General features: G+C 46.6%; 1 protein-coding gene across 5 annotated transcripts in view; it reads right to left on the reverse strand.

Moving 5' to 3' along the window:
* The window catches only part of wdr70 (WD repeat domain 70), a 190,032-nt gene that overhangs the window by 53,010 nt on the left and 114,786 nt on the right, over nt 1-22,236 (reverse strand). For all 5 annotated transcript variants that reach the window (XM_080183355.1, XM_080183359.1, XM_080183358.1 and 2 more), the window contains exon 12: nt 11,333-11,417. In XM_080183355.1, the coding sequence (XP_080039481.1) occupies nt 11,333-11,417 (85 nt within the window). The remainder of the gene's footprint in view (nt 1-11,332; nt 11,418-22,236) is intronic.

Raw genomic sequence — 22,236 nt, forward strand, 5'->3', positions numbered from 1 at the left:
CCTCTCATGTCCCCTCCTAAGCCCTGTTTTTTTTTTGAGGTCATTCCTTGCTACCTTGTAACCCTCAAGCGACCCAGCTGAACCTTGTTTTTTCATCCTTACATACACTTCCTTTTTCCTCTTGACAAGACATTCAACCTCCTTTGTGAACCATGGTTCCCTCACTCAGCCATTTCCTCCTTGCCTGACAGGGACATACCTATCAAGGACACACAGTTTTGGATACTGTGGAAGGGGATGACCCTCCAGGGGTAAGCCACTGTGACCACATCACTGGCACAGAGTCAGGCTCTGTGGCCCAGAAGGGAAAGAGGGGGATTAGGGGAGCAATAGAGGTGGGAGACGCGATGGTTAGAAACACAGACAGGTGGTTCTGTGGGCGCAAACAAGAGTCCAGAGGATGGTAGTCTGCCTCCCTGGTGCCAGGGTACTGGATGTCTCTGAGCGGATAGGAAGCATATTAAAAGGGGATGGTAATCAAACAAAAGTCATCGTACACATTGGTGAAAATGACATAGGTAGAAAGAGCAGGGGGATCCTACGAGAGCAATTCAGGAAGTTGGGTGCTAGACTAAAAAGTAGGGTGTCTCGGGTAGCAATCTCTGGACTGCTCCCAGTGCCAAGTGCTAGTGAGGCTAGGAACAGGGAGATTGTACAATTAAACACGTGGCTAAAGGACTGGTGCAGGAGGAAGAGTTTCAAATTCGTGGATCACTGGGAAGTCTCCAAGAGAGGATGGCACCTGTACAAGAAGGACAGGTTACACGTAAACTGGAAGGGCACAAATATCCCGGCTGGGAGTTTTGCTGGTGTGTTTCGGGAGGGTTTAAACTAATGTAGAAGGGAGCTGGGGATCAAAACAATAGATCAGTAAGCACAGAGCTGGGGATGAGCTTGGGGCCAGGACAAGGCTATCTAAGAAGAAAGGCATTCTGGAGGAGGATGACCTCAGCAGGCCTGGAGGTCTGGAGTTCATCTGCTTCAACGCATGGAGTGTTAAGGGTAAGACAGACGAACTTAGGGCCTTAATGCTCACATGGAACTTGGATATGATTGCGGTGAAGGAGACTTGGTTAAAAGGAGGACAGGACTGGCAGCTGAATATTTCGGCGTATAAGTGTTTTAGGCGAGACAGAGGAGGGGCTAGAAGAGGTGGGGGAGTAGCAATATTAGTTAGGGAGCATATTACAGCAGTGCAGAGGGTGGACAGTTTATAGGGGTCATGTAACGAGTCACTGTGGGTGGAGCTCAGAAACAGGAAGGGCAGAATCACTATGCTGGGGGTATAGTACAGGCCACCCAACAGCCCACGGGAAGTGGAGGAACGGATATGTAAGGAGATTCTGGATAGGTGCAAAAAAAAAAGGGTTGTTGTAGTGGGAGACTTTAGTTTCCCTGATATAGACTGGAAAGTGCTTAGGGCCAGGAGTCTGGACGGGGAGGAATTTGTAAAACTCGTACAGGAAAGTTCTTTGGAACAATATGTAGATAGCCCAACTAGAGAGGGGGGTTTACTGGACCAAGTACTGGGAAATGAACCCATTCAGGTCGTTAAAGTTTCAGTAGGGGAACGTGGCAAATAGTGACCACAATTCTGTAAAATTTCGGATAGTAATGGAAAAGGTGAGTGTTGCCCTATGGGTAAGGTGCTGAATTGGGGGAAGGCTAACTACAGCCGGATAAGGCAGGAATTGGTGGCCGTTGACTGGGAGAGGCTGTTCGAGGATAAATCCACATCTGGCATGTGGAAGTCGCTTAAGTAACAGTTGATGGGGCTGCAGGATAGGCATTGCCTGTAAAAAGGGTGGGAAAGGTAAGATTCAAGAGCCGTGGATAACCAGGGAAACCCAGCTACTGTTACGCCGCTGTTTAAAAAAGGAAGTAGACAAAAGGCGGCTAACTACAGGCTGATTAGCTTAACTTCCGTAGTTGGGAAGATGCTGGAATCCATCATTAAAGAAGAAATAGCAGGACACCTGGAAAGGAGTGCTTCGATCAAGCAGACGCAGCATGGATTCATAAAGGGGAAGTAGTGTTTGATGAATTTACTGGATTTTTATGAAGATGTGACTAGCGCGATTGACAGAGGGGAACCGGTGGATGTGGTGTTTTTTGATTTCCAGAAGGCGTTCGATAAGGTGCCTCACAAAAGGTTGCTGCAGAAGATTAGGGTCCATGGTGTTGGGGGTAAAGTGTTAGCGTGGATTGAGGATTGGCTATCTAATAGGAAGCAGACAGTTGGAATAAATGGGTGCTTTTCTGGTTGGCAGTTGGTGACTAGTGGAGTGCCGCAGGGATCGGGGCTGGGGCCTCAACTGTTTACCATATACACAGACCATCTGGAGGAGGAGACTGAGTGTAGGGTAACAAAGTTTGCTGATGACGGGAAGATGAGTGGGAAAGCAAATTACATGAAGGACACGGAAAGTCTGCAGAGAGATTTGGACAGGCTGAGTGAGTGGGCAAGGATCTGGCAGATAGAGTATAACGTTGGCAAATGTGAGGTTATCCACTTTGGGCGGAATAATAGTAAAATGGAATATTATTTAAAGGGTGAAAAGCTGCAGCATGCTACAGTACAGAGGGACCTGGGGGTCCTGGTGCATGAATCGCAAAAATTCAGTCTGCAGGTGCAGCAGATGATCAAGAAGGCAAATGGAATAGAACATAGAACACTACAGCACAAACAGGCCCTTCGGCCCACATGTTGCGCCGATCATATCCCTACCTAGTAGGCCTATCTATAACCCTCAATCCCATTAAATCCCATGTACTCATCCACAAGTCTCTTAAAAGACCCCAGTGAGTTCGCCTCCACCACCACTGACAGTAGCCAAGACCACTCACTCACCACCCTCTGAGTGAAAAACTTACCCCGACATCTCTGTACCTACTCCCCAGCATCTTAAACCCGTGTCCTCTCGTAGCGACCACTTCAGCCCTGGGAAATAGCCTCTGAGAATCCACCCTATCTATACCTCTCAACATCTTATGTTGGCCTTTATTGCGAGGGGCATAGAATATAAAAGCAGGGAGGTCTCGCTACAACTGTACAAGGCACTGGTGAGGCCGCAACTGTAGTACTGTGTGCAATTTCGATCCCCTTATTTGCGAAAGGATATATTGGCCTTGGAGGGAGTACAGAGAAGGTTCACCAGGTTGATACCAGAGATGGGGGCGGGGGTCGAGTTAGCTTATGAGGAGAGATCGAGTAGATTGGGCCGAGGGGGTGGGGGAAAGAACTCACTCGCGGAGTTAGAAGGGCAAAAAGAGGTCACGAAATGTTCTTTGCAGACAGGATTAAGGAGAATCCTAAGGCCTTTTATTCATACGTTAGGAACAAAGGAGTTGTCAGGGGGAAAAAAAAAAATCGGACCTCTCAGGGACAAAGGAGGAGAATTTTGCTTAGAACCCAACGGAGTCGGGGAGATCCTAAATGAATACTTTGCATCAGTATTCACAAAGGAGAAGGATGTGTTGATTGGGAGTGTCTCAGAGGGAGGTGTTAACCCGTTAGAGAAAATCTCCATTACAATGGAGGAAGTGTTAGGTTTTTTAGGGAACATTAAAACAGACAAATCCCCAGGGCCTGATGGCATCTATCCTAGACTGCTCAGGGAGACAAGAGATGGAAATTGCTGGGCCTCTAACAGATATCTTTGTCTCTTCATTGAACACGTGAGGTCCCAGAGGATTGGAGGATAGCCAATGTGGTACCATTATTTAAGAAGAGTAGCAAAGATAACGCGGGTAATTATAGGCCAGTGAGCTTGACGTCCGTGGTAGGGAAATTGTTGGAGGATTCTTAGAGATAGGATGTATGTGCATTTAGAACAGAATAATCTCATTAGTGATAGATAGCATGGTTTTGTAAGGGAGAGGTCATGCCTCACAAATTTGGTAGAGTCTTTTGAGGAGCTGACAAAAATGATTGACAGGGGAAGGGCCGTGGATATTGTCTATATGCATTTTGGTAAAGCGTTTAAGAACATAAGACCATAAGAAATAGGAGCAGGAGTAGGCCATCTAGCCCTTCGAGCCTGCCCCGCCATTCAATAAGATCATGGCTGATCTGTTGTGGCTCAGTTCCACATTCCCGCCCTCTCCCCATAACCCTTAATCCCCTCTCTTATCAAAAACCCATCAACCCGCGTCTTAAAAATATTTAGTGAGGCAGCCTCCACCCCTTCAACGGGCAGAGAATTCCAGAGATTCACCACCCTTTGAGTGAAGAAGTTCCTCCTCAACTCCGTTCTAAACCGCCCCCCCTTTATCTTGAGGCTGTGCCCCCTAGTCCTACTGTCCTTTCTGTGCGGGAAGAGTCTCTCCACCTTTATCCTATCCATCCCATTCATCATCTTATACGTCTCAATGAGATCTCCCGTCATTCTTCTAAACTCTAACGAGTACAAGCCTAGTTTATTCAGCCCCTCCTCATAGCTCAGCCCCCTCAACTCTGGTATCAGCCTAGTAAACCTCCTCTGCACTCCCTCCAAGGCCAAAATATCCTTGCGTAAGTACGGCGCCCAAAACTGCACACAGTACTCCAGCTGCGGCCTCACCAATGCCCTATACAGCCGCAGCAAGACCTCCCTATTTTTATATTCAATCCCCCTCGCTATGAAGGCCAGCATCCCATTCGCCTTCCTGACCACCTGCTGCACCTGCAAGCTGGGTTTTTGCGACTCATGCACAAGGACCCCCAAGGTCCCTCTGCACTGTCGCCTGCTGCAGTTTTTCGCCACGTAAGTGATAATCCTTCCTACCATTCTTCCTACCAAAGTGGACCACCTCGCACTTGCCAACATTAAATTCCATTTGCCAGTTCCTGGCCCATTCGCCCAGCCTATCTAGATCCTTCTGTCGACTCTCCACACCCTCCGCACAATTTGCCGTTCCTCCAATCTTGGTGTCATCAGCAAATTTCGACACCATACACTCGGTTCCCTCCTCCAGATCATCTATATAAATGGTAAATAGCTGAGGCCCCAGCACCGAACCCTGAGGCACTCCACTAGTCACCATCCGCCAATCCGAATAGCACCCATTGACCCCCACTCTCTGCCTCCTATTTGACAACCAATCCTCTATCCACGCTAACACCCTACCCCCAACTCCATGTCCCCTGACCTTCTGCAATAACCTCCTGTGAGGTACCTTGTCAAACGCCTTCTGAAAATCAAGAAAGGCCACATCCACCGGCTCTCCTCTATCCACCACCCTAGACACATCCTCATAGAACTCCAGTAAATTTGTCAGACACGACTTCCCCTTAATGAAACCGTGCTGCGTCTGCTCTATCAAGCAATTCCTCTCAAGATGCCTCGCTATTTCCTCCTTGATGACGGATTCTAACATTTTACCTACAACAGACGTTAAACTAACCGGCCTATAATTCCCTGCCTTTTGCCTGGCACCCTTCTTAAACAACGGCGTAACATTAGCTGCTTTCCAATCTTCCAGCACTTCCCCGGAATCCAGCGACGTCTGGAAAATAACCACCAAGGCATCCACTATCACCTCCGCCATTTCCTTCAGAACCCTCGGATGCATTCCATCCGGTCCTGGCGACTTGTCCACAATCAGCCCCTCCAGTCTGTCGAGCACCTCCTCTCTAGTAACAGTAATGTCATTAAGACCCTCCAGTCCTACCACCTTTCCATCTCTAACACCCGGCAAATTATTCACGTCCTCCTCCGTGAAGACAGAAACAAAAAAGTTATTCAAGACCTCAGCCATATCCCCATCCCCTACCACTAAGTCCCCTTTCTCATCCTCTAAGGGACCAACGTTTGACCAAGTCCCTCATGGCAGGTTGGTGCAAAAGGTTAAATCTCATGGGATAAAAGGTGAGGTGGCTAGATGGGTGGAGAACTGCTCGGCCACAGAAGACGGAGGGTAGCAGTGGAAAGTTCTTTTTCCGGCAGGAGGTCTGTGACCGGTGGTGTTCCGCAGGGCTCTGTACTGGGACTTCTGCTGTTTGTGATATATATAAATGATTTGGAAGGTGTAACTGGTGTGATCAATAAGTTTGTGGACGACACAAAGATGGCTGGATTCGCGGATAGCGATGAACACTGTCGGAGAATACAGCAGGATATAGATAGGCTGGAAAATTGGGCGGAGAAATGGCAGATGGAATTTAATGCGAAGTGATGCATTTTGGTAGAACTAATAAATAAATGGCAGAACCATCAAGAGTACAGAGAAGAGGGGGTTAGACTATGAAGAGAGACTAAATAGACTGGGTCTGTACTCGTTGGAGTTTAGAAGGATGAGGGAGATCTCACAGAGACATATAAGATAATGAAAGGGATGGATAAGGTAGAGGTAGAGAGATTCTCCCCGCTCAGAAAGGACAGCAGGACTAGAGGGCACAGCCTCAAGATAAGGGGGGGGTGCAGTTTAGAACAGGGTTGAGGAGGAACTTCTTCACTCAAAGGGTGGTGAATCTCTGAAATTCTCTGCCCGTTGAATTGGTGGAGGCTACCTCGCTAAATATATTCAAGTCACAGGCAGATAGGTTTCTGATAGACGAGGGAATTAAGGGTTATGGGGAGAAAGCGGGAAAGTGGAACTGATCCACTTCAGAACAGCCATGATCTTATTGAATGGCGGGGCAGGCTCAAAGGGCTAGATGGCCTACTCCTGCTCCTATTTCTTATGTTCTTACAGACACACAGAGACCTGGGTGTGCAAGTCCACAGATCCTTGAAGGTGGCAGCACAGGTGGAGAAGATGGTGAAGAAGGCTTATGGTATGCTTGCTTTTATAGGACGGGGTATAGAGTCTAACAATCGGCATCTGATGTTACAGCTGTATAGAACGTTGGTGAGGCCACATTTGGAGTACTGTTCCAGTTCTGGTCGCCATGCTACCAAGAAGGAATGTAGAGGCTTTGGAGAGAGTACAGAAAAGGTTTACCAGGGTGTTGCCTTGTATGGAGGGTCTTAGCTACAAGGAGAGATTGGGTAAACTGGGGTTGTTCTCCCTGGAAAGACGGAGAATGAGGGGAGACCTAATAGGAGGTGTATAAAATTATGAAGGGCATAGATAGAGTGAACAGTGGGGAGCTTTTTCCCAGGTGGGAGGTGACGATCACGAGGGGTCACAGGTTCAAGGTGAGGGGGGCAAGGTTTAACTCAGATATCAGAGGAACGTATTTTACGGAGAGTGTTGGGGGCCTGGAATGCACTGCCAAGCAGGGTGGTGGAGGCGGACACGCTGGCATCGTTTAAGACTTATCTAGATAGCCACATGAACAGACTGGGAATGGAGGGATACAAACAAATAGTCTAGTTGGACCAATGAGCAGCACTGGCTTGGAGGGCCTGTGCTATATTGTTCTTTGTTCTGAACTAGGAGTAGGAGTCGGCCATCTCGCCCCTCGAGCCTGCTCCGCCATTCAATAAGATCATGGCTAACTTTTTTGTGGACTCAGCTCCACTTACCCACCCGCTCACCATAACCCTTAATTCCTTCACTGTTCAAACATTTATCTATCCTTGTCTTAAAAACATTCAATGAGGGAGCCTCAACTGCTTCACTGGACAGGGAATTCCACAGATTCACAATCCTTTGTGTGAAGAAGTTCCTCCTCAACTCAGTCCGAAATCTGTTTCCCCTTATTTTGAGGCTATTCCCCCTAGTTCTAGTTTCACCCACCAGTGGAAACAACTTTCCTGCTTCTATCTTATTTATTCCTTCATAATTTTATATCTTTCTATAAGATTTCCCCTCATTCTTCTGAATTCCAAGGAGTATAGCCCCAGTCTTCTCAGTCTCTCTTCATAAACAACCCCCTCAACTCCAGAATCAACCTACTGAATTTGCTCTACACACCCTCCAGTGCCAGTATATTTTTTCTCAAGTGAGGAGACCAAAACTGTAACTCCAGGTGTGGCCTCACCAGCACCTTATACAGCTGCAACATAACCTCATTGTTTTTAAACTCATCCTCTAGCAATGAAAGAGAAATTCCATTTGCTGCCTTAATTACCTGCTGTACCTGCAAACCAACTCCTTGAGATTCCTGCACAAGGACACCCAGGTCCCTCTGTACAGCAGCATGCTGCAATTTTTTACCATTTCAATAATAGCCCATTTTGCTGTTATTCCTACCACAATGGATCACTTCACATTTACCAACATTGTACTCCATCTGCCAGACCCTCACCCACTCAGATTATCTATATCCCTTTGCATTTGGAGTACTGCGTCCAGTTCTGGTCGCCTTACTACCAGAAAGACGTGGAGACGCTGGAGAGTGTGCAGAGGAGGTTTACCAGGATGCTGTCTGGTATGGAAGAACTGGGTTATGAGGAAAAATTGGGCAAATTGGGGCTGTTTTCCCTTGAAAAACGGAGATTGAGGGGAGATCTAACAGAGGTATATAAGATTATGAAGGGTATAGAGTAAACAGTGGTAAGCTTTTTCCTAGATTGGAAATGCACATTACGAGGGGCCATGGGCTTCAGGTGAGGGGGACAAGGTATAATTCGGATGTTAGGGGGAGGTTTTTCACACAGAGGGTAGTGGGGGTATGAATGTTTGTATAAGGGTGTGCGTGGTATTGATGGTTTTCTCTTTTAATCCACAGGTGCTTCGGTCCGACTTGTTCCCCAACAAGGGGCATACACGCGATGGGTCGAACGAGGGCTGCTCTTGGATGTTTCGAGAGTAGCCTAGTACTTCGCGTCATTAGTGTACACTTAAACTGGGCCAGATGCTGGGCATCACGACAGCTCAGTGACTATCACTGTCTGCTGTGCAGATACATGGATTTGGGCCAGTGTCGGTGGGAGTTTGCGCATTCTCCCTGTGGTTGCGTGGGTTTTCTCCAGGTGCTCCGGTTTCCTCCCACACCCCAAAGATGTGCTCTTAGGCTGATTGGTGCAAAAGTTGTCCCTAATTCGTCTTCCCTCAATGTGGAATCCCTTAAGCATAGACAAGGGTCATGGGCGGACGGGGGACTCAAAGTTAAAATGGCGGCGCGGGCTCGTTGGACCGAAGGGCCTGTTTCCCGTGCTGTGTTGTTCTTTGCTGATACTAGCAAATCTCCCTGCCAGGATATTAGTGCCCCTCCAGCTCAGGAGCAACCTGGAGAGAGTGCAGGTGGGACATGCCCTCCTTGTGCATGTCCCACCTGCCCTGGAAGACATCCCAATGATTCACATTGCTGAAGCCTTCCCTCCTGTACCAGCTCTTTAGCCATATATTTAACTGTACTATCTTCCTATTCTGAGTCTCACTGGCACATGGCACAAGGACTAATCCCAAGATTACAACTCTAGAAGTCCTGCTTGTCAACTTCTTTTATTCATTTGTGGGACACGGGCGTTGATGGCTGGACCAGCATTTATTGCCCATCCCTTGATGCCCTTGAGGTGGTGCTGAGCTGCCTTCTTGAAATCACTGCAGTAGGCTTCCTAGTGATTGCTAGGCCATTTCACAGTTGTTGAGAGTCAACCACATTGCCGTGGCTCTGTAGGCCAGGCCAGGTAAAGATGGCAGATTTCCTTCCCTGGTTCCATTAGGGAACCAGATGGGTTTTTCTGACAGTTGACAATGATTTTATGATCATCAGTAGATTCTTAATTTCAGATATTTTGTATTGGATTCAAATTCCACCATCTGCCGTGGAGGGATTCAAACCATCTCGCAATAACACCACTAAGTCATCACCTCACATAAACTTACTACCTAACTCCCTCTGAAGGACTCATGCCTATGTCATTAGTGCCCATGTGTACCACCTCAGGCTGTTCACCCTCCCTTTTGAGAATTGCCTGTGCAATTATCAAAAGGGAATCCTTGACACTGGGGAAGACACACACCCTCCTGGAGTTTCTTCTGTAGCCACAGAAATGCCTACCTGTGCCTTTGCTATCGAGTCCCCTCTTACTGCTACTCAAAGAACAAAGAAAATTACAGCACAGGAACAGGCCCTTCAGCCCTCCAAGCCTGCACCGACTGTGCTGTCCGACTTAACTAACCCCCTACCCTTCCAGGGACCATATCCCTCTATTCCCATCCTATTCATGTACTTGTCAAGATGCTCCTTAAAAGTCACTACCGTATCCGCTTCCACTACCTCCCCTGGCAATGAGTTCCAGGCACCCACTACTCTCTGTGTAAAAAATCTGCCTTGTACATCTCTTTTAAACCTTGCCCCTCACACCTTAAATCTGTGCCCTCTAGTAATTGAACATAGAACACTACGGCACAAACAGGCCCTTCGGCCCACAAGTTGCACCAATCACATCTATACCTACCAAGCCATCAAACTATCTGTAACTTCCAATGCCATTAGATCCCATATACTCATCCAGAAGTCTTTTAAAAGACCCCAGTGAGTTTGCCTCTACCACCACCGACAGTAATTGACTCTTCCACCCTGGAAAAAAGCTACTCCACTATGCTTTGACCCTTCTTGCTGTACAGCAGAGCACGCTGTGGTGCCACTGCTCTGGCTCCTGCTGTCACTATCCCTGATAGGCAATCCCCCCAACAGTATCCAAAACACTACACATATTAGCAAAGGGGATAGCCACAAGGGACTTCTGCAATGTCTGTCTGCCTCTTCTAGATCGGATAGATGGTCACTCATCTCTGCATCTGAATCTTGGGTCTGTCTCTAAAGGTCCTGTCTGTAACGCCTTCCACCTCCTGCATGCCCCCAAGTGTATCTAACTGTTGCTCCAACCAATCCGTGCAGTCTGACAGGAACTGCAATTGTTTAGAATTTAAGTTTATTTATTAGTGTCACACGTAGGTTTACATTAAACACTGCAATGAAGTTACTGTGAAAATCCCTTATTTGCCCACTCAGTACCTAGGTGGATTCACTGAGGGAGAATTTAGAATGGCCAATTCAACCAACCAGCACATTTTTCGGACTGTGGAAGGAAACTGGAGCACTCTGAGCCCTTCAAGTTGATGTCCCACGACTGCCTAATTCCATTTCCTTTTCAAATAATTTATTTGTCTCAGTTTCAACACTAAACTGGGTGCAAATTCCAGGGCATTATTACTTGCTGAGTAAAAAGTTCTTCTTCATCAGAAAGTCCATCAACCTGAAACATTAACATTTCTCTCCACACATCCTGTCAAACCTGCTCAGTATTTCAAGCATTTGCTGATTTTATTTCTAATCTGGTAGTAAAATCCATAACCCTTGAAGCCATTCAGGGAAACCTCATCTGTACTCTCCCAAAGGCCTTCACATCGTTCCACTTCATTTCCTGTAAAGCATTTGTGGATGTCTGGTGGCCATAAAAAGCATTGCATAAATAAATTGAAGTTTTTTTTAGCTTTAATTGCAATAACTCACATTGGGAAGATGTTGGGAAGACCAGATGCTACATTCAAAGGGTTCCGGAAATTCCTCATGTCCCAGGTTTTAATGGTTTCGTCTCCTGGAAAACAGATGAGCAGTTCATGGTGCGTGCATCGGCTCTGCAAATTAGCAAGTCACTTAGTGTCATCCTCTGACCTTATCCCATAACTTACACATTGTTCTCTTTTAAATAATAATAATTCAATGTTTGAATGTTGTGATGATGCTATGCTGTTTTGATATATTTTACGTTTATGGTGGGGTTGATTTAAGAACATAGAACATTACAGCGCAGAACAGGCCCTTCGGCCCACGATGTTGCGCCGACCAGTTTTTTTTTAAAAAAACACTGACCCACTAATCTAAACCAATCCCTTTTCGTCCATAAACCTATCCACAGATCTCTTAAACGCCCCCAAACTAGGCGCATTTACAACTGCAGCAGGCAGGGCATTCCAATCCCTCACCACCCTCTGAGTAAAGAACCTACCCCAACATCCGTCCTATAACTACCCCCCCTTAATTTAAAGCCATGCCCCCTCGTGCTAGCTTTCTCCATCCGAGGAAAAAGGCTATCACTATCCACCCTATCTAAACCTCTAATCATCTTATATGTTTCAATACGTTTGATAAGAGGCAGTGTTTTGTTCCAGGAGGCAATTTTCCTGAAAAACATGCAGCAGATGCATGACTGATTTTTGCTCAGAATTTGGCACTTTGTGGAGTTAACGGATCTTCTGTTTCTTCAGGCTGTTCTGGGATTTTAGACTCGATGTGCAGAGTCATGTGAGTTTTTGATTCGGTTGATTGACAGGGACAGAATCATGTGATTAATAAGAACATAAGAAATAGGAGCAGGAGGAGGCCATCTAGCCCCTCAAGCCTGCCCCACCATTCAATAAGATCATGGCTGATCTGATACTGGTTCAGTTCCACTTTCCCGCTTTCTCCCCATAACTCTTAATTCCCTTATTGGTCAAAAATCTACCTAACTGTGACTTAAACACATTAAGTGAGGTAGCCTCCACTGCTTCAATGGGCAGAAAATTCCAACGATTCACTACCCTCTGGGAGAAGAAGTTCCTCCTCAACTCTGTTCAAAACAGACCCCCCGCCACCACTATTTTGAGGCGGTGCCCTCTAGTTCTTGTTTCTAAGTGGAGTGCCGCAGGGATCGGTGCTGGGGCCTCAACTGTTTACCATTTACATAGATGATCTGGAGGAGGGGGCTGAGTGTAGGGTAACAAAATTTGCTGATGACATGAAGATGAGTGGAAAAGCAAATTGCGTGGAAGGTGCAGAAAGTCTGCAGAGAGATCTGGATAGGCTGAATGAGTGGGCAAGGACCTGGCAGATGGAGTATAATGTTAGCAAATGTGAGGTTATACACTTTGGCAGAAATAATAGTCGGAGGGATTATTATTTAAAAGACAAAAAGCTGCAGCATGCTACTGTGCAGAAGGACCTGGGGGTCCTTGTACACGAATCGCAAAAGCCCAGTCTGCAGGTGCAGCAGGTGATCAAGAAGGCAAATGGGATGCTGGCCTTAAAAGCGAGGGGGACAGAATATAAAAGTAGGGAGGTCTTGCTGCAACTGTACAGGGTACTGGTGAGGCCACAGCTGGAGGGAGTGCAGAGAAGGTTCACTACGCTGATACCAGAGATGAGGGGGTTAACCTACGAGGACAGATTGAATAGACTGGGTCTGTACTCGTTGGAGTTTAGAAGGCTGAGGGGGGATCTTGTAGAGACGTATAAGATAATGAAGGGGATAGATAGGGTAGAGGTAGAGAGATTCTTCCTGCTTAGAAAGGAGAGCAGGACTAGAGGGCACAGCCTCAAGATAAACGGGGGGGGGGGGGGGGGATTGGTGGGGATGCAGTTTAGTTTGGAGTTGAGGAACTTCTTCACTCAAAGGATGGTGAATCTCTGCAATTCTCTGCCCGTTGAGGTGGAGGAGGCTACCTCGCTGAATATATTTAAGTCATGGGTAGATAGGTTTCTGATAGACAAGGGAATTAAGGGTTATGGGGAGCAGGCAGGAAAGTGAACATAGAATACTACAGCACAAACAGGCCCTTCGGCCCACGAGTTGCGCCGATCACATCAACACCTACCAATCTATAGACCTATCTATAACCCCCAATCCCATAAAACCCCATATACTCATCCAGAAGTCTTTTAAAAGACCCCAGCGAGTTCGCCTCCACCACCACTGACGGCAGCCGATTCCATTCACTCACCACCCTCTGAGTGAAAAACTTACCCCTAACATCACTTCTGTACTTTCCTCCCCGCACCTTAAACCTGTGTCCTCTCGTAGCAACCATTTCAACCCGGGGAAATAGCCTCTGAGAATCCACCCTATCTATTCCTCTCAACATTTTATAAACTTCTATCAGGTCGCCTCTCAACCTTCGTCTCTCCAGGGAAAAGAGACCCAGTTCCCTCAACCTAACTTCATAAGGCATGCCTCCCAGTCCAGGCAACATCCTTGTAAATCTCCTCTGTACCCTTTCAATAGCTTCTACGTCTTTCCTATAGTGAGGCGACCAGAACTGCGCACAATACTCCAAATGAGGCCTGACAAGGGTCTTATAAAGTTGCAGCATTACCTCCCGACTCCTAAACTCAATTCCTCAATTAATGAAGGCCAGTACACCATACGCCCTCTTGACCACCTCTTCCACCTGCGAGGCCGATTTAAGAGTCCTGTGGACCCGGACCCCAAGATCCTTCTGCTCCTCAACACTACCAAGACTCCTGCCCTTGATAGTGTACTCGTTCATCCCGTTGGTTCTGCCAAAATGGACGACTACGCATTTATCCGCGTTGAAGTCCACCTGCCACTTCTCCGCCCAGTCCTGCATCCTATTTATGTCCTGCTGCAACTTTTGCCATCCTTCCACACCATCCACAACACCACTGACCTTCGTGTCATCAGCGAACTTACTTACCCATCCTTCCACTTCCTCATCCAGGTCATTTATGAAAATGACAAACAACAAGGGTCCCAGAACAGATCCCTGGGGCACTCCACTGGTGACTGACCTCCATGCCGAAAAAGACCCATCCACAACCACTCTCTGCCTTCTGCAGGCAAGCCAGTTCTGGATCCACAAGGCCAAAGCCCCTTGGATCCCATGCCCTCTCACCTTCTCAAGAAGTCTTGCATGGGGGACCTTATCAAACGCCTTGCTGAAGTCCATGTACACCACATCCACCGCTCTTCCTTCGTCAATGTGTTCAGTCACATTATCGAAGAACTCAACTAGGCTCGTGAGGCACGACCTGCCCTTGACAAATCCATGCTGACTATTCCTGATCATGTCAAACCTCTCCAAATGGTCGTAAATCTTGTCCCTCAGAAGCCTCTCCATCAGCTTACCAACCACTGAGGTCAGACTCACCGGTCGGTAATTTCCCGGGCTATCTCTGTTCCCTTTCTTGAAAATAGGGACTACATCCGCAATCCTCCAATCCTCTGGAACCTCTCCCGTCTCCATTGACGACGCAAAGATCATCGCCAGGGGCTCTGCAATCACTTCCCTCGCCTCCCACAGTATCCTGGGGTACATCCCATCTGGTCCCGGCGACTTATCTATCTTGATAGAATTCAAAAGTTCTAACACATCCTCCACCTTAATATCCACAAACTCAATCTTTTCCATCTGCTGCAAATCCGTGGCAAAATCTCCCAGATCAGCTTCCACCGTGAATACTGAGGCAAAGTACTCATTAAGCACCTCTGCCATTTCTTCTGGTTCCACACAGACCTTACCCCCCTTCACCTTTTATAGGTCCTATCCCTTCTCTTCTCATCCTTTTACCTTTCACATATTTATAAAAGGCCTTGGGATTCTCCTTAATCTTACCCGCCAAGGTCTCCTCATGACCCCTTCTGGCTCTCCTAATTTCCCTTTTAAGCTCCTTTCTACAGTCCTTATACTCTTCAAGATCCTTAACCTCTCCGAGTTCCCTGAACCTTTTGTACACCTTCCCTTTCCTCCTGACTAGGTTCAACACAGCCTTCGTGCACCACGGTTCCCGCAACCTACCAAAACCCCCTTGTCTCATCGGAACGTTGTCACGCATAGCTCCAGACAAACATTCCTTGAATATCCGCCACCTTCCTTCGGTACTTTTCCCTAAGAACGCCTCCTTCCAGTTTATTTGTCCAAGTAACTTCCTGACTTCTTTGTATCTCCCCTTACTCCAGACAAACACCTTCCTAGCCTGCCTGATCCTATCTCGTTCCAATGCAATTGTGAAGGAGATAGAATTATGGTCACCATTCCCAAGATGCTCCCCTACCGAGAGATCCATCACCTGCCCTGGTTCATTCGCCAGTACCAGGTCAAGTACAGCCTCTCCCCTCGTAGGCTCATCCACATACTGTGTCAGGAAACCTTCCTGAACACACCTAACAAACTCCTCCCCATCCAAACCCCTTACCCTAGGGATATTCCAGTCGATGTTTGGGAAATTGAAGTCTCCCATCACGACAACTCTGTTATTAATACATCTCTCCAGAATCTGTTTCCCTATCTGCTCTTCAACTTCCCTGTCACTATTGGGTGGCCTATAGAATACACCCAGCAAAGTTTTTGACCCTTTGCTGTTTGTAACTTCCACCCACAGAGACTCTGTAGATAGTCCCTCCACGGCATCCTCCTTCTCTGCAGCCATGACACTGTCCCTGATCAACAGTGCCACTCCACCACCTCTTCTGCCATCCTCCCTGTCCTTCCTGAAGCATCTGAAACCTGGCACCTGAAGTACCCAGTCCTGTCCCTGAGACATCCAAGTCTCCGTAATGGCCACCACATCACAATCCCAAGCAGCAATCCACGCCCTAAGCTCATCTACCTTATTCACTACACTCCTTGCATTAAAATATATACACTTCACCCCCTCAGTCTGGGCATTTCCCTTCTCCACCCCCTGTCTAACCTCCCCCCCATACTGCCTGCGGTCCTCCCCTACCTGGGAGCTAACCTCCTCTGTCCCAGTTTCCCCATCACAATTCCCTGAAGTGGAACTGATCCACTTCAGATCAGCCATGATCTTATTGAATGGCGGGGCAGGCTTGAAGGGCTAGACGGCCTACTCCGGCTCCTATTTCTTATGTTCTTAAATAATCTCTCTGCTTCTACCCTGTCTGGTCCCTTCATTATCTTATATGTCTCTATAAGATCTCCCCTCAGCCTTCTAAATTCCAACGAGTACAGGCCAAGTCTACTCAATCTCTCCTCATAAGCTAACCTCATCTCCGGAATCAACTTGGTGAACCTTCTCTGCACTTGCTCGAAAGCTAATACATCCTTTCTCAAGTAAGGGGAAGAGCTAAGCATTCAGGAAAGCCCTATTTAATTTTCATTTAAACCAAAAGCTGGAGGCGTCTGAAGCTTCTGTCTTCCAGAAGCTTACTGAAAGCTCTAAGCCTGCTAACTTAAATCAAAGCAAATATGCTTGTGTCTTGCTAACTAATTTTAAAGAGGATTTTACGGGAAGTATTGCTTGATTTGGACTCATAGCCGTTAAGAATGGTCTCCTGTCATGTTTAAGTATAGTGCAATTGTTAAAGGTTAAGCTAATTCATTTGTTATAATTAAATTTTGTTAAATAAAGTTTGTTTTGATAAAAGCTTCCCAGTGTGTCAGTCACATCGTGCCTGGAGTGAAACATCTTGTCCTCACTCTAATTCCAGAGTCAAAAATTGTTGGTGTCTTGTCTGGCTTTATCCTAACAATGCCTTGATTTAACTTGCCTCCATCGCATTCCCCGGTGGCGCATTCCAGATCAAAACCACTTAGGATTGAGATAAGGAGATATTTATTTACATGGCAGGTTGAGAATTTTTGGAATTTTCTACCCAGTGGGCTATGTAAGTTCAGTCATTGCGTATGTTTAAAGCAGAGATTGCTAGGTTTCTGATTATTAATAATAATGCAAAAGGCTGTGGGTATAGCAGACATTAAAAGGTACTGAAGCATCCGATCAGTCAAGATCCCTTTGAAGGGCTGAATGGCCAATTCCTGTTCCTATATAATAGGAAATAGAAAGAGAAGTAGGTCATTCAGCCCTTTGAGCTTGCTCCACCATTCAATATGATCATGGCAGATCAAATTCAATACCCTAATCCTTGCTTCCACCCTATATCATGGAACACTACAGCACAAACAGGCCCTTCGGCCCACAAGTTGCACCGATCATATCCATACCTACCAGGCCATAGAACTATCTATAACTCTCAATCCCATTAAATCCCATATACTCATCCAGAAGTCTCTTAAAAGACCCCAGCGAGTTTGCCTCTGCCACCACCGACGGCAGCCGATTCCACTCACTCACCACCCTCTGAGTGAAAAACTTACCCCTGACATCTCCTCTGTACCCGCTCCCCAGCACCTTAAACCTGTGTCCTCTCGTAGCGACCATTTCAGCCCTAGGAAATAGCCTCCGAGAATCCACCCGAACTATACCTCCCAACATTTTGTAAACGCTATCAGGTTGCCTCTCATCCTTCGTCTCTCCAGGGAGAAGAGTCCCAGCTCCCTCAACCTATCCTCATAAGGCATGCCTCCCAATCCAGGCAACATCCTTGTGCATCTCCTCTGTGCCCTCTCAATAGCTTCCACATCCTTCCTGTAGTGAGGCGACCAGAACTGCGCACAGTAGTTCAATACACTAATTAGATCTCATCTGAAGACTGTGCTCAGTTCTGGTAATGATACATGAGGAAAGATGTGAAAGCATTGGAGACAGCAGAAAGGAGATTCACAAGAATGCTTCCAGGGATAAGAAAGTGTATCTGTGTGGATGGAGGCAGATACGAGGGGGCGATTAAGTGGCTTTCAGATAGTACATGAATATTCAAAGAATAGAGGGATATGGATCAAGGGCAAGCAGAAGGGATTAGTTTAATTTGGCATCATGTGGGCTGAAGGGCCTGTTCCTGTGCTGCACTGTTCTACGTTCTATACATTGAAGAGGTTGGATCTGGTTTTTTTTTTGAGAAGAGGGTTGAGAGGATACTTAGAGGTATTCAAGGTCCTGAGGAGTATGGACAGGCTGTTCCTTATCAAAAGTACATCAAGAACTAGAGGCACAGATTCAAAATAATGAGCAAAAGGAGCAGAAGTGATGAGAGTAAAAAACGTTGTTACCTAGAGGATCGAATGTGAAACAATCTTCTTGAGGGGGCGTTGGAGGCAGGTTCAGTCAAACATTAAAAATTCAATTGGATTGATTGCTTTCCGTAAACAAATAATGAGCAATAAGGGGACCAGAAAAGGGAGTAGGACGAGATAGAATGCTCTTTCAGAGAGCTACGGCAGACTTGATGCTATAAATTATAATAAAGAGTCTGTGAAACCAGAGGTGTGTGAATGACATTGAAAGGAAGAGTGATGTGGTCTTCAAGCAGCAGTTTAGGGAGAGGGGTAAAAAGTTAGAAAGCAAGACATCTAGGGTTGTAATCTCAGGATTACTCCCTGTTCCATGTGCTCGTGAGGCTAGCAATAGGAAGATAGTGCAGCTCAACACATGGCGAAACAGCTGGTATAGGAGGGAGGGTTTCAGATATCTGGACCATTGGAATCTCTTATGGGGCAGATAGGACCTGCACAAGAAGGACGGATTGCATCGAAACTGGAAAAGCATAAATATTCTGGCCATGAGGGTTGCTGGTGTCACACAGGAGGATTTAAACTAGTTTGGCAGAGAGGTGGGAACCAAAGCAAAGGTGAATTCTCTGGAGCGTAAGAGGCTGAGGGGTGACCTTATAGATGTCTATAAAATAATGAGGGGCATAGATCAGGTAGATAGTCAATATCTTTTCCCAAAGGTAGGGGAGTCTAAAACTAGAGGGCACAGGTTTAAGGTGAGAGGGGAGAGATACACAAGTGTCCAGAGGGGCAGTTTTTTCACACAGAGGGTGGCAAGTGTCTGGAACAAGGTGTCAGAGGTAGGAGTAGAGGTGGGTACAATGTTACCTTTTAAAAAGCATTTAGATAGTTAGATGGGTACAATGGGTATACAGTGATATGGGCCAAATACGGGCAATTGGGATTAGTTTAGGGATTATTAAAAAAAGGGCAGCATGAAAAAGTTGGGCCAAAGGGCCTGTTTCCAAGTTGCAAACCTCTATGACTCTATGAATTAGCTTAAGAGCAAGAGGAATGGGGTTGCTGATCAAAGAGGGTCAGGTGGACTGAAGTGCATTTGTTTCAATGTGGAAAGTCTAGCAGGTAAGGCAGATGAACTTAGACTTGGATTAGTACTAGGAACTTCAATGTTGTTGCCATTACAGAGACTTGGTTAAGGGAAGCACACGATTGGCAGCTTAACATTCCAGAATATAGATGTTTCAGGCGGGATAGAGGGGCATGTGAAAGGGATGGATGAGTTGCACTACTGGTTAAGGAGAATCACAGCTGTATGTTGCAAGGACAGCTTGGAGGGCTCCTACAGCGAGGCAATATGGATAGAGCTCAGGAATAGGAAAGGTGTAGTCACAATGTTGGGAGTTTACTATAGGCCACCCAACTGCCAGAGGGAGATACAGGAACAGATAATGTAGGCAGATTTTGGCAAGGTGTAAAAGTAACAAGGTTGCTTTGGTGGGAGATTTTAACTTTCCCTATGTTGACTGGGACTCACTTAGCGCTAGGGGCGAGGATGGGGCAGAGTTTGTAAACTCCATGAGGGCTTCTTTAAACAGTACGTAGATAGTCCAACTACGGAAGGGGCCATCCTGGACCTGGTATTGGGAAATGAGCCCAGTCAGTGGTCCATGTTTCAGTATGGGAGCAGTTCATGAACAGTGACCACAACTCAGTAAGCTTTAAAGTACTGATGGATAAAGATAAGTATAGTCCTCAAGTTAAGGTGCTGAATTGGGGGAAGGCTAATTACAATAACATAAGGCAGGAACTGAAGAATGTAGATTGGGGGCAGATGTTTGAGGGCTAATCAACAACTGGCACGTGGGAGGCTTTCAGGTGTAAGTTGATAGGGATTCAGGACCGGCACATTCCTGTAAGGATGAAGGATAAGTATGGCAAGTTTTGGAAACCTTGGATAACGAGATATATTGTGAGCCTAGTCAAAGAGAAAAAGGAAGCATTTGTCAAGGCGAGGAGGCTGGGAACACACAAAGCAAATGTGGAATACAACGAAAGTAGAAAGAAACTTAAGCAAGGAGTAAGGAGGGCTAAAAGGAGTGATGAAAAAGCATTGGCCAGCAGGATTAAGGAACATCCCAAGACTTTTTATACACATATAAAGAGCAAGAGGTTAGCCAGGGAGAGGGTTGGCCCAATCAAGGACAAGGGAGGGAATCTATGCATGGAGCCAGAGGAAATGGGCAAGATAAGAAATGAACACTTTGTGTCAGTATTCACCAAAGAGGAGTTGGTGGATGATGAGTCTGGGAAAGGATGTGTAGATAGTTGCAATCACGTTGAGATCAAAAACGACATGGTACTGGGGTTCTTGAGGGACATTAAAGTAGACAAGTCCCCAGGGCCTGATGGGATTTACCCCAGAACATTGAGCGGGATAAGGGAGGAAATTGCTGGGGCCTTGAGAGAAATCTTTGTATCCTCACTGGGTACAAGGGAGCTCATGATGTGGAGATGCCGGCGTTGAACTGGGGTAAACACAGTAAGAAGTCTCACAACACCAGGTTAAAGTCCAACAAGTTTATTTGGTAGCAAAAGCCACTAGCTTTTGGAGCGCTGCCCCTTCGTTAGGTGAGTGGGAGTTCTATTCACAAACACGGCATATAAAGATGGTGTCTCAGTCAAAGAGGACAGAGGGTAGCAGTGGAAGGGTGCGTGTCTGAAGGGAGGGCTGGGACAAGTGGCATTCCTCAGAGATTAGTGCTGTGACCTTTGCTGTTCGTAATATATATAAATGATTTGGAGGAACATGTCACTGGATTGATTAGTAAGTTTGCAGACGACACAAAGATTGGTGGATTTGTGGATAGCAATCAGGATCATCAGAGGATACAGCAGGATATAGATCAGTTGGAGACTTGGGTAGAAAGATGGGCAGAACCCTTTAGCGTATTGAAAGGCAAACAGTGTACAGGTACACAGGTCACTCGAAGTGGCAATGCAGGTGGAGAAGGTAGTCAAGAAGACATATGGCATGCTTGCCTTCATCGGCCGGGGCACCGAGTTTAAAATTTGGCAAGTCATGTTGCAGTTTTATAGAACCTTAGTGAGGCCACAATTGGAATACTATGTTCAATTTTAGCCGCCACACTAAGGACGTGGAGGCTTTGGAGAGGGTACAGAGAAGATTTACCAGGATGTTGCCTGGTATGGAGGGCATTAGCTATGAGGAGAGGTAGGAGAAACTTGGTTTGTTCTCACTGAAACAACGGAGGTTGAGGGGCGACCTGATAGAAATCTACAAGATTATAAGAGGCATGGACAGAGTGGATAGGCAGAAGGTTTTTCCCAGGGTGCGGCTGAACTAAGGTTCTACAAACCTGCAACATAACTTGCCAATTTTTAAACTCAATGTCCCGGCTGATGAAGGCAAGCAGTGGATGGGAAGGGCCTGTTTACTTCAGCAGGGAGGTTAGTGACTCAGGGGCACAGATTTCAATAACTGGTGGAAGGATTTGAGGGTAAACTGAGGAAATTTATTATAATTCAAGGTTTGGAGGAGTAGCGAACTAACTACCGAAAGGGTAGTTGAGGTGAAACACTCGGTTGTCTGGAGATGTATCTGAAGAGCTGCAACCCGCAGGGCGACATGGAAAATGCTGGAGATTGGGATTAGGTTGGATGGCTCATTTCCTGGTCAGTGCAAACACGATGGGCCATGTCACCTTTTGTTCCATGAAATCTGTATGATTGTATGTGGGGGAAAGAGGT

This window comes from Carcharhinus amblyrhynchos, unplaced genomic scaffold, assembly GCF_965287045.1.
Source record: "Carcharhinus amblyrhynchos unplaced genomic scaffold, sCarAmb.v2.hapA chromosome_265, whole genome shotgun sequence".
NCBI lineage: Eukaryota > Metazoa > Chordata > Chondrichthyes > Carcharhiniformes > Carcharhinidae > Carcharhinus > Carcharhinus amblyrhynchos.